Consider the following 11,936-nt stretch of genomic DNA (forward strand, 5'->3'; position numbering starts at 1 on the left):
ACCATCTGGAAATATTTATTTATTTATTTATTTATTTAAAGTCAAGTACTTCTTTTAGGAATTTACACAGTGTGTTGCTAAAGAAAATTATGCATTTATTTTCTTTCAACAATGAACTGAAGCACAGCTTTAGGAAAAATCTGTTCATTACATTTAGATACATAGTTTAAAACTGACTTATTTCAAAAGTGTTCCTTCACAGGGAAAGTTCAGTTCACATGCACCTTAAATGTTTTCTACATTCTCCACCATATTACACCTCATCACAATATTTATAAYAAAAAGGCTAGCCTGCAAATTCTTTAGACATATTGACATTTAGTATGAACGTCTGGCAATGTATAAGAAACCCTGAAGAGTAATTTGATTGCATTGAGACAGATGCAGGCTGGTTAAATACTAAGGCACAGTACTAGGTATAGGGAACACGTTTGTTTGTTTGCTTTAAGCAACATAGACTTACCGAGCTAGTTAGCTAGTCTGTAAGAATTGTAACTGGATTAAAATCATCGCACCCTTTCAAACACCGTGAGGACAGTGTTCACCTATCCAAGACTGCTCTGAGGACTTGAGGATTTTACAAGTTCGAGTGGGAATTAGAAAACAGTAAGATACCAATGGGGTTTTAGAACACCCGAGAAATCTTTCATTGGAAGTATGRAATATGATTTCCTCAAACTCTTATCAAAAAGAAGGAAATATTAAAAAGAAAAAATAAAAAGCCGTAACGCTGGCATACAGCAAGTATAAAAATTTGATGTCCAATTTCCATAAGTGCCAGGTACCCACAATCCCTAGTGCTCAACACATGAAAAAACTGTAGCTTTTTCATGAAGAAAGTCTTTTGGTGCAGTTTGTTTGTAAATCTCAGCTGGGTGCTGCATAGAAGTACTGCAGATCTTTCCATATTATTTTGGCTCTTCACTTCTACAGCAGTATTAAACTTTGGCAGGCAGGGGATTTGTATCAATCATTTCAGCACAGATCTCTGGGTGCAGAATCAGCCTTTTGCTTGTATGGSTAGGATTAGTAAGACACTGCTGAGATCATCATGTACATGTTTCACAGCCAAAACAGCTATCAGCATCAAGAATAAAGAACTATAGTTTGCAGTGAATATCCCTTTAAAAGGGACCCTAGATTTATTTCAGAGGTAGTTTTAAAGAGGATGACCATTGCAAAGACCCTCTAATGATAAATAATTATTTTAAAGATTCCTACTATTTAAAAAGTTTTCAAATGCATCAAAGTCCTAACAGATCACAATTATTGTAACCAACTTCAGATTGAGCAACACACCCACTCTTTCATAAAAATTGCCTCAAAACTTTCCAATTACTTTGTTCTGAATTCTTCCATTGCCATAAGACTAGAATTCTTACTCAAACTGGGTAAGAAAAACAAAAATTCCAGTGGAGTATCTGCTTTACGTAGAAGACCTGTATAATGAGATCACCAAGTTTCACATTCAACAGTTGCTGTTAAGTAAGATCAAGCCTGTAAAGAACCAAAAGAGGTCTGTTTTGATGTCTGTCTGTAATACCACATTGCATAGTGCAAGAATACTCCACTGTCCCACTGAGTTTAAAAACAAACAAACAAAAACAACTTTCTCCTTGAAACTTGAACAGTCCCAGTGTAAAAGCAACGTTTATCATTCATATTTAATGCTCGTGCCTTGTCATTTATTGATGTAAAAAATATTGTTAAAACAAACAGCTAAAACCCCAGATAATAAACAGAGCATGTTATTTACAATACAGACTAACAATGTGTAGTAAAACAGCAGGAATATTATTAGAAATGTTTTTTTAAAAGTTCAGGTGACTTTATTAAAAAGTCTTAGAAATGTGACATTCTGTTTTGTTGTAAACCCAAGTCATTTGCATTTGTTTTGTTCCACCTTACAAGGAGAATGTGCTTTAAGTTACAGTAGAACCTCACTAATGCTGGCAGACTAACAAACTTGCAAAGCAAAGAGAGCTACCACAAAAAGAAAAGCTATTCTGTTAGTCTCTTTGGACAAATTTAGTTTTATATTGCTTTTAACATTCTAACCAGTATCACAAATAGTAAAGCTGATGARCCTTTGGCAATTTCAGACCTCATCAGCATTTACCTTTCCCAAATGCAAAGCGTGAATTTGTGAGATTCTGCTGTACCTTAGTCAGGACAGCCAGCGCAAGCGCGGCCGCCGTCTATAAATGACCCTGTTCAACAACACAGTCTGCCTTCCAACCCCRAAGGTGCGGCTGTGTGCAACGCCTGTACTACTTCCCAGGGGATTCAACACRCAAAGTGTTTACAGGGATGATGCCTAAACTTTCTCCCAGACATGAGATTTATTATCTACTTTAAATGGTTCTCCTGGTTTGGGAGTACTGGGAAACACTATTCTTTGAAAAGCAAAGATTTTATAAAGAAAAATGGGGCTTAACAAATAGAAGCAATGACGAAATATTCTCAGCTGTATCCTCTTGGCTTTGAAGACATCCCTTCCCCCATAGTTGAAATCCTTCGAGGCTGCTTCCTTTTCCTTCTCATCTAATATGGTTACGTAGACAAGAGCCCCAATTCAGCAAGATAGTTAACCATGTGTTTGATTTTAAGCCATAAGAGTAGTCCTAAGTAAGAAAGACCTTAAAGATATATAACTCGTAAAGGGCACCTTGTTCAATCAGGCCAAGGTGAACACATTTTCTAGGTAAGAAGCAGTATTCTTGCCAGCTAATTACTCTTATTTGTAGTTTCATAGCATAAGCCTTAAATGGCAGCACTGTATGTATACAAAAGCCTGTTACATTAGAAGTTACCTCATAGTAATCAGTTCCCAGAAGTCATAGTGGAATAATCATTCTAAGTTTGGCATTTGATAGGTGAAAAAAATATTTCTGAACCAGGATAGAATTCGTTCTTCCCAAAGGACGGGCTGTTTTGTTTGTACAGCTCCTAGCACATGAAGGCTCTGCTATCTACTTACAGGCTCTAGGCACTACCATCRCTTTAGAGCCTCAACATACAAAGTGCTCTTTTTCTACGCATCTTTCTTGCCAAGCCATTGCTCCTCAAAGGTCCTTTCCTTCTCACTCCCCAGGTATATTTCTTAAATAATAAACACAGTGAAGAGCAGAGGAGGGAGAAGAATGTTTCTTGCTTCTGAAAATGTGCCACATCTATTAGAGAATTTGTGAAACTCATGGCATCTTCCAGCACTTCTATAAAATTTGCTTCCCTGATTCTCCAGTCAAATAAGATTTAACTCGGTTGGGCCAATTAAAAAAAAGCATTGGTCATGCATTATTAAGAAGTGAACCATGAACATAGCATACACACTGGTCTGACTTGTAGCTGCATGGATAAAAGCTAGACTTTTATCTTAATATGATTACTAAGCTTACTGAATTGACACTTGTAAAATGAAAGAACTCATAAAAGTTACATATGCAAGAATCCCAGTTTAAACAGTAGTCTCGGAAAGTTTGGAGCTTGGGCTCTGCCTTTCTGACTTCTTTCTTTTTATACAGCCCTCCATCCAGCATTTCACCAGTACTGCAGTTAAACACAGCAGAGGAGAAAGTGCAGCCCCATCTTCTCAGAACAAGGGTCTTACATTGAACATTTGGTCAACTTATAACTTAAAGATCACACAGATAATTCCTTTGATTGTACACAGAAAGCCTCCTTGTTTTAACATTAAAGACCTGCTACAGAGAAACTCATTAAATATAAAATCCTCCATTCTTAAAAGCTCTAAATTGTATTTAAAATTGTTTTCAAGCACCTGGCAACAGAGCAGATGTTTTTGTAAATGGACTTAGGCCATGTGGCTCCAAGGAGTAACAGAGTTGTGCTGTTGTCATTACAGGTCACACCACCATTTTATGTTCTTGGAAAATAAACGAAAAGGAAATACAAGCTTATATACTTCAAGCATGCAAAAACTTAGGCATCTCTCTTTCGAAAGCTGAAGGAATACGATTAGAAATAAAGCAATTTTTCCCATAATATATTTTGATTTGGATCCGCCAGACTGTCTGTACCTTATCAGTCTTTCCTGATATTTCACAGATTATGCTTAGATTTCAAAGCACTCTTCCAATTATTAGGCCTATCCCACACATGGTTTCTAGTTACAGTGCTGGCCCTTAAAATTTTACTCATCTGACAGGGATGGCATGTTTGTTTTTTTAATAAAAAGACCTCCATGTATTTAATGGCATTCACTCTACACACACACACAAAATTTAAATGACCAGAATCTCAAACAGGTATAAAGTGGCCTCTAGCATCAACAGTTCTTTAAGTTCAACATTTTTGTTCTGGGAACAACACGGGGGGGGGGGGGGAACCCACAAACAACTAGCAAAACTGGATACTTAAATTCAAGCTCCAAATAAATATGTAATTAATTCATTAGCCCTGAACAAACTGGCCCACACTTGTGATGGGATGGGCCAGTTCTGATCTTGAATTCCCCTGCTGGTTTCTCACAGATTTTTTTAAGGGAAATAGCAAGTGCACAGAAGTTAGTAGTTTTATCCAGACATATCCTGTGTTTCATGACAATTCTAGGCTCCTTTGAAAAATCAGACTATGACATGTCGACACCAAATTCCTCTGGTGCCTATATCCTATGGTATTTTTTTTTTAAAGTCTCAGTCAGAATGGATAAGGGAAAAGCAGCGCAGAGAAATCAGAATCTTCAAACATAAGTTAGCTGTTTGCAAGCAACTTCCTAATGCATTACATTAACACATTTGTGCTTTTGACAATAGATGTAAAAAATTTCCCCAAAATAGAAAGAGTTCACATGGGGATTAAATTAAAGTATGTATTTTAAAAGCAATTTCCCTTGCAATGTTGTGCCACAGAATCTGTTGAACCRTCTTGATAAGAAAAAGTTTGATTTCTAAAACAGCATTATTAAATAGTACCTCTGTTAAAGTGTCATCTTAATCAAGATAACAGATGTGCTGACCTATCAAGTAATAGTAATATGCACCACATTGCAAGTGAAAAAATTTGATAAAAGTTAGCCCTTTAAATGCTTATATTTTGATTGAACTTTTTATATTCAAGATTTTGCATTTAATAAAAAGTAAATCCATTAAAAACCTCTGCATTTAACTTCCTTACATGTTATTAACAAACAATTAAAATACAAGATATGTATTCTGGAAATACATAAATCTCTATTAACTAACCAGTTTTGGTAGCACAGTACATAGAGGTATACTGCCACTGGAGTCAGATGTTAAATTAGCTCTCAGCTTGTTTGCTGCTCCAACTACTGGAGGCAATTTGGAACCTATTCCTGGGAAAGAACTTGTATAATTAGATATCCGTTTACTGGAGGTTTTATCAGTGCTGGGTGGTTTGGGCACTCGTTTACAAATCCAAGGGTGCCTTAAAGCTTGACTTGGAGTCAGGCGTGCAGAAGGATCCCAGTTGAGGCATTCTTTTAAGAACTCTATAAACAAGGGATCGTCACAGCCTTTTAATGCTGTCACCCAGTCTTTGTTCCCTGGAGCACCTCGGAGTTTACCCCTGCGGGATCGACTCCCATTCAGGGTCACTCTTCCATCTGCATGTGTAGTTACAGTGCAGTAGCGAGGATGACCCTTGGAGTTGATGAAGTTCTTGGCTCGTTTGGACTGATCCAAAAGCTTCTGAGGTGGCATTCCAAGAAGTTCCATCATACAAGCCAATTGGTCTCCTTCATCCTCTCCAGGAAAAAGAGGGTATCCAGTCAGTAGCTCTACCAGAATACAGCCAAAACTCCACATATCTATGGGCATCCCATAGCGACTTCCCAGAATTACCTCTGGTGCCCTGTAAAATCGAGACTGAATATACGTGTAGACTCTTTGGTGCTCAAAACAGCTGGACCCAAAATCTATGACCTTGATTCCACTCCTCCCTTGCTGCTTTAGGAGGATATTTTCTGGCTTCAAGTCACAGTGTATGATTTTGTTTCTATAGAGAGCATCCAAACATTGCAGTATAGAGTGGGCAAACTTGCGTACCAGTTGGATACTGAACCCCTGAAACTTATTTCTTTTAATCAGCTCATACAGGTTCATACTCAGGAGTTCAAAGGTCATACAGATGTGGTTGCGAAAAGTGAAGCTTTCCAGCATGTGAATAACATTCATACTGCCAGTTTTATCCTGCTTCTTCAGATGCTCCAAAATCCGGATTTCTTCTGCTGCTTGGCGATGGAATCTCTTTTCATTGCGAACCATCTTTAAGGCTAAGTGTTGGTGGAGTTTATGATCATAGACTTTAGCAACTTGTCCAAAACTGCCCTTTCCGATGATTTTGAGTACTTCATACCGGTAAGCAAGATGGTCATGGGGCACATGAATATAGCTACCTTGATCATCATCATAACCTCCATTGTTGGGGCCACCTATTACTCCTTGCCTCTTTTTTGCAGCTGGACCCACAAAGTAAATTTCAGAAAAATTAAATATCTCTTGCTGCTCATAAGCAGATAAGTGATGTTTGTACTGTTTGACAGCTTGTTCTGGAGCTTGGGAAATGGCTTTGTGTGCTTTTAAGGAACCACTAGCACATTTAGAAGTGCTTAAGCTGTCTATACTTTTATCTTTTGTCAGGGAAGGAAGAGATCTTTCTGAACTATTAATTCCTGCAGACTGAAGAGTGCTACTCCTTCTGTTGCCAGAGTCCTCAAATAATTGCTCAACTTTGACCTGACTTCCAGTCAGAGAGTGATCCTTCATTGCAAGTTTGTGACTAGAAACCTACAGATGGGAAAACAACAAATAAGCTTTATGTTATCTTTTACAGTAGGAACTAAGAATAATAATCAATACCACGTAAAACAAAAATTGTAATATCAGAATATTTTACATTTCTGTTAGGAATGAACATGAAATGCTGGCTGCGTTCCCTAAGTTAACTCAAGTTACAAGCACAGTTACAGAAAGTACGCAAAGAGAATGCAACTTACTTAAACAAGAACATACACAAATGTAGTGTATTTCTGAGTCCATAAAGGGTAAACCCTAGACAGTCACCCAAGCAAGGACACAATACCTATCTCAACTGGTATGCACGTAGTCAGAAAACAGCTGGGGGAACAGCTAAGTTTAGCTTTAAGTGTGGGTGCAGAAAACACAACCAACAACAGATGCAGTTTGCACCTGTCTGAAACATGCAACATAACATGGATTGGTAGAGAAGTGTTAGGAATATTGCAAAGACAGCAGTGCCAAAGGAAGACAAGCAAATGACAGCAAGTGACATAAAGCTGGAGGAACCAAGTTGAACAAGAAGCAGAAGGATGACAAACCAGGACAAAATTAAAAAAGCAAAACAAAAACTCCAACAACACCACCAAAAAAAGCCATGCTACAAAAAACGCATGACTTAATGCATTGTATCCACGACTCCCTTTGGAATCTTGATAGCTGCATTATTGTATTTGAGAATAGACTTGGAAACCGAATAATCAAAAATATTTGTTTTACTCAAACTTTTTTGAAAGTAGTGTGTAATAACTGCCTCTTACTGCCATATATCATAATATTTATATCTGAAATTAATGTATCGAGAATAAAACATAAAAACAAGAAAAGCATTAAGAAATGTTTCAACCTTGTCATTTTCACAGAMTGGTAAATGCTGAACTCCCTGGAATTCTGTTCCTTACTCGTAGCAGCAGTTATTCCCCTTTTCAACCCAGTAACACTCCACACTGATAGACAGCAAGAGGTGTTATTTTATCCTGTGCAACACTGAAGAAGCCATGACTAGCGTGGCAACATCTGTTTTCCATTCTGGCCTTTAATCTAAAAATAAAGATTTGAGATACATGCCAAACCGAAACTCTGAAAACTGAAATAGCTACACAGGAATCGAGCAAAAATAAAAAATAAACCTGTAGATCCACAGCAATAAAACCAAATTCCTTTTTAGTTATATACAGTCCAACATCACAGCACAGTCAGTAAATAAGGGAAGTGATTATTCTTGCCAAAAACAACTACACACCTCTCTTTCAAGAGTCCATTTRTCGATGCTGCCCTGAAATGTTCACTCTTGCTCACAAGCCCAGAAAACGGGCACTTCCTGTAAGTCTGTCCCAGATCAACGGTGACTAGGCCATCAGAAGTCTATTAAGTCCCACTACTCTGAGCCATATCAATCCAAAAATACAGACAGCATATTGTAAGACACATGCCTTTCCAGAAACTCAAAGGAAAAACAACAACAAMAAAACACTCGCCCACCCACACACCAAAAAACACACCACACCCCCAACTCTGGAAACTTAGGATAAACACCTTTTTTTCCAAGTCTGGCTGAACTGCTGAGATAAAAATGACATACATATTTTCAGAGCTAACTAAAAGTCTATTCACATTAAACAGACACAAACAGTACGCTTACAAATAAACAGAGAACATAAGCATGGAACAAGGTTCACAGTTTGTTTTATAAAGTTGGGGGGGGGGGCGGGGGAGCCTGTCCCTCCAGAATAAATCTTATTTTCATCTTTGAAATCAAGACTTGATATTGTCACTACATGGGTTTCAATTGTATGCACAACAGAAGCAGCTTTTTGTCATTGTACCTACTGAATAAATGCGACTACACATTTGTGGACAACTATACTGACAGAGAACATCTCTATGGCAGTTTATATTAGCAAGGCCTCTGTGAAGTAGCCTTYTGTAGCTGGATGAATGAATTAAGCACCAAGACTTCAAAAATACACTACTATATCACATTAATACTACTTATTTCTTATATAAATATTTTTCAAGTATTTGATTACCAAAAGAGTATAACAGTCTGAATGTCATCAATTCTAGCAACATAAGAGTTCCAAAGCCTTGCAACTATGTTTAATTTTCACTTGATTCAAACAATGTTGTATCCAAATATTCTCTACCAGGTGCAATATTAACTCTACTAATACTGTTGTCTGTGACAAACACTTTGTAACTTTGAATTCTTAAACAAAGAAGGGATTTGTGATTCCATTTCCCCTGAATTATTTCTTAATAAAGTAAATACAGCTTTGGATCTCAAACCTGATTCRACATGTATAAGTAGTGAGGACTAATAATTTTTGTTCTTAGAAAACAACCAAAACATGACCGTGACACACGAATACAGATCAATCTTAACTTGAACTCAGAAGGGCTACATGAAARGTGAGTTGACTTCTGAGTAACAACAGCCTTCTTTCAACAGCCTGCTTTTACAAATCAAGGACTGCACAGGTTATTTTCTTGATAAACTTGCTATTAGCCATCAAGAAATGACTGACAACACAAGTGGCACCCTGCTGAAGATTTTCACAGCCTTTTTTTATACACTTAAGTTCCRACCCATTTGGTTTTTCAAAAGTGCACCAGTTCTTTTCACAAATTGAATTAAACCCATGTATTCTCAAGGAAGAAATACTTATGTTCTCTTATATAGCCAAAATAAAAAGAAGGGACCGCTGCAGATATCATAAGTTCTCAGTTCTCATGTAACATAATTCCTCAATACAAAGATCTTGGAAAGAAGGAAACTAAGTGTCATTTCATTCCAAGCATTTTCCCATTAAAAATGGATATCAAGGTTTTCTTTCTTACATGCTTTATCTCAAGACACAACTAGGCTAATGTTTTGTTAATGTGCCTTCATGGCAAAAGTTGGCACTTTATAATCCTTAATCTTATCTTAAAATTTAAACAGGCTTGATGGACAAAATACAGATGAAAGATAAGATTCACCAGGGAAACAAAATATTCATAGTTATATTTATACTTAACTGRATAGTTCCATTCTACTGATTTCTGTTCCGTGTGAACAACTGTAGTTACATTAGAACTTAAACACTGCATCTTAAGAACTCAAAAAAMCCCCCAAACCCTCAAACATATCATTTAAAGGAACAGGTCTCTGATGCTCTCCCTCAGTATTCTCCAAAAGGGAAAACATACATCCATGCTACTGAATTTTCTCAGTGAATTTGGCACAGATCAAATTAATTGCTAGTATATGATAACACGAAATTTTCATGAGATTATGTTTTTCAAATGCATCTTACTCAGGAAAATGTCTTTATTTTCACTTTTTAGAGAGGGCTTTGTAAGCTCAAGCTCCTTCAGTTCCGCTAGAATTCCATAAGAGGCAAAATACATTTAAAACAAACTTATTTGCTTTGGAAATAAAACACTTTATAAAGAAGCATGTTGACACCTTCAGTCTATAAAGAGCTATTTTGCTAGCAAATGAAGTGGCAGATAATGCCAAATTTTCAGAGGAGAAAGATACTTTTGTAATATGCTTGGCAGACGTGCATACCCACAATCTTTTTGCTGTTCATAAATACTTATCTCTTGGAATTTTCATGAGGAAAACTAAAATGGAAATGTGCTGGAGTTAAAACAAAACATGTGTAGATTCATATACTTCTCAGTATCCAAGGTGATATGGCAGAACACTTCAACAATTTGTAAAATAATTTTCTTGGCTGAAATTTGAGCAGAGGATAATAAAGTAGGATTTCTAATGCTATGTAGCAAGCTCTGTATTGAACACAATACCACATTGTTTTTATGCTTACAAAAAGCAATCATGTTTGTAAGCTATTACAAAGCTGCAATATCCCACTTTATTAATTTATTGTGCATAGTGAAATATATGATTACTTAACAGTTTTCACTGCCAGTCAACACAATATGAAGATCCAGAAGACCTGTAAAATACTCACATTAGATTTTCCAAGGGAAGGAAGTCCTGACGGGCTATGTTCTTCATTTGTAGACTCTTGGTACCTAATCTGATCTATCCTCATATAGGAGTCATATAATCCATCTGCAAACCTGCCTGAAAGTATCCCATATAGAGACCGATTAGTCACAACAATTYACACACTGATACAATAAGTTAAAACGCTAAAAGTGCATCTCACAACACATTTTACTCAGTAAAACCATTAGTTTTCATTCACTTAGTAAATAAAATTAATCCTCAGAGTTTAACTACGGCATTGAGATTATATTTTATGTTTATACTACAAAACAGCACAAACCTTTTTGGAAATCTTAGTTTACAATACTTCTCTTTTAATCTAGAGCATATTTATCAACTTTTGCACTGCAAATACATTCCTAAGAAACATTAACCCATATACTCCCCTTTTCCCCTTAAGCAGGATAACGCCGAACTAGCCTCATTTACAGCGACAAAAAAAATGAGAATGCAGTAAAATACTTGATAGGACTATCCTTTAAAGTAGGTTAGCTTTTAAAAATGATATGTGGGAATTACAGTTAGCAGAGCTGCTGCAAGGAGAAAAGAAAGATGGGGTTGGCGTGCATAGTAAAGGACAAATACTGCTAAAACACCTGAAATCAAATCGCAGCTGACAGAAGGGTCTCAGAAAGCCGAGCACCCAACAGCCTTAACCAGTCAAGTAGTACTATGCCCATGTCAGGATAGTTTTGGGGCATCTTTTCCTACGGTTTCTCATACCAGGAATTGGTTGCTCTGAGGAACATAATTAGCTATTTCTCCATTTTAACTCTGCTGTTRCAAAACAAATTCCTAATCGCTTCTTCCAGCTCACTCCAACTACAGTTTTAGCCGTGAAGCTACGAATTATTTCTGCAGCCACCAACGTCAAAGCGAGGGCAAAACAAGCCAAGCTGACTTAAGTTTTGCCCCTGGGGAAGGCGCTTATCGCTGCCTCGGCATCGCGTTTCCCCCGCCCGTTCGCCACCAGCCGCTCCGCAGCCTGCCGCGCTCATTTGGGGATAATTACTAATGACTCCCGGGCGCTGAGGAGCCGTTAGGAGCAACAAGCGCCTTTGTGGACCGCGGATCGAGGCGTTTATAAAAACACCCACCGGCCTTCCCGAGGAGGGGGAGGCCCGGGATGCCCCTCGCCTCCGGGAGCACTCCGG

The 11,936-nt window shown here is 37.5% G+C and overlaps 1 protein-coding gene across 2 annotated transcripts; it reads right to left on the reverse strand.

Annotated features, from left to right (window-relative positions):
- Positions 1–6: 6 nt before the first annotated feature.
- On the reverse strand, positions 7–10,857 carry DYRK3 (dual specificity tyrosine phosphorylation regulated kinase 3). Of its 2 annotated transcripts, XM_026077276.1 has the most exons (3): positions 10,742–10,757; positions 8,020–8,159; positions 7–6,767 (listed from the first exon to the last, which is right to left on the reverse strand). In XM_026077276.1, the coding sequence occupies exon 3, from the start codon at positions 6,744–6,746 to the stop codon at positions 5,196–5,198; it is 1,551 nt and encodes a 516-aa protein (XP_025933061.1). In that variant the 5' UTR covers positions 6,747–6,767; positions 8,020–8,159; positions 10,742–10,757; the 3' UTR covers positions 7–5,195. The 2 variants fall into 2 exon arrangements, with proteins under 2 accessions (XP_025933061.1, XP_025933060.1); XM_026077275.1 differs by lacking the exon at positions 8,020–8,159 and having other exon boundaries at positions 10,742–10,857.
- Between the last annotated feature and the right edge of the window lie 1,079 nt (positions 10,858–11,936).

The sequence above is a fragment of the Apteryx rowi genome, unplaced genomic scaffold (genome assembly GCF_003343035.1).
Source record: "Apteryx rowi isolate R43461 unplaced genomic scaffold, aptRow1 scaffold_45, whole genome shotgun sequence".
Lineage (NCBI taxonomy): Eukaryota > Metazoa > Chordata > Aves > Apterygiformes > Apterygidae > Apteryx > Apteryx rowi.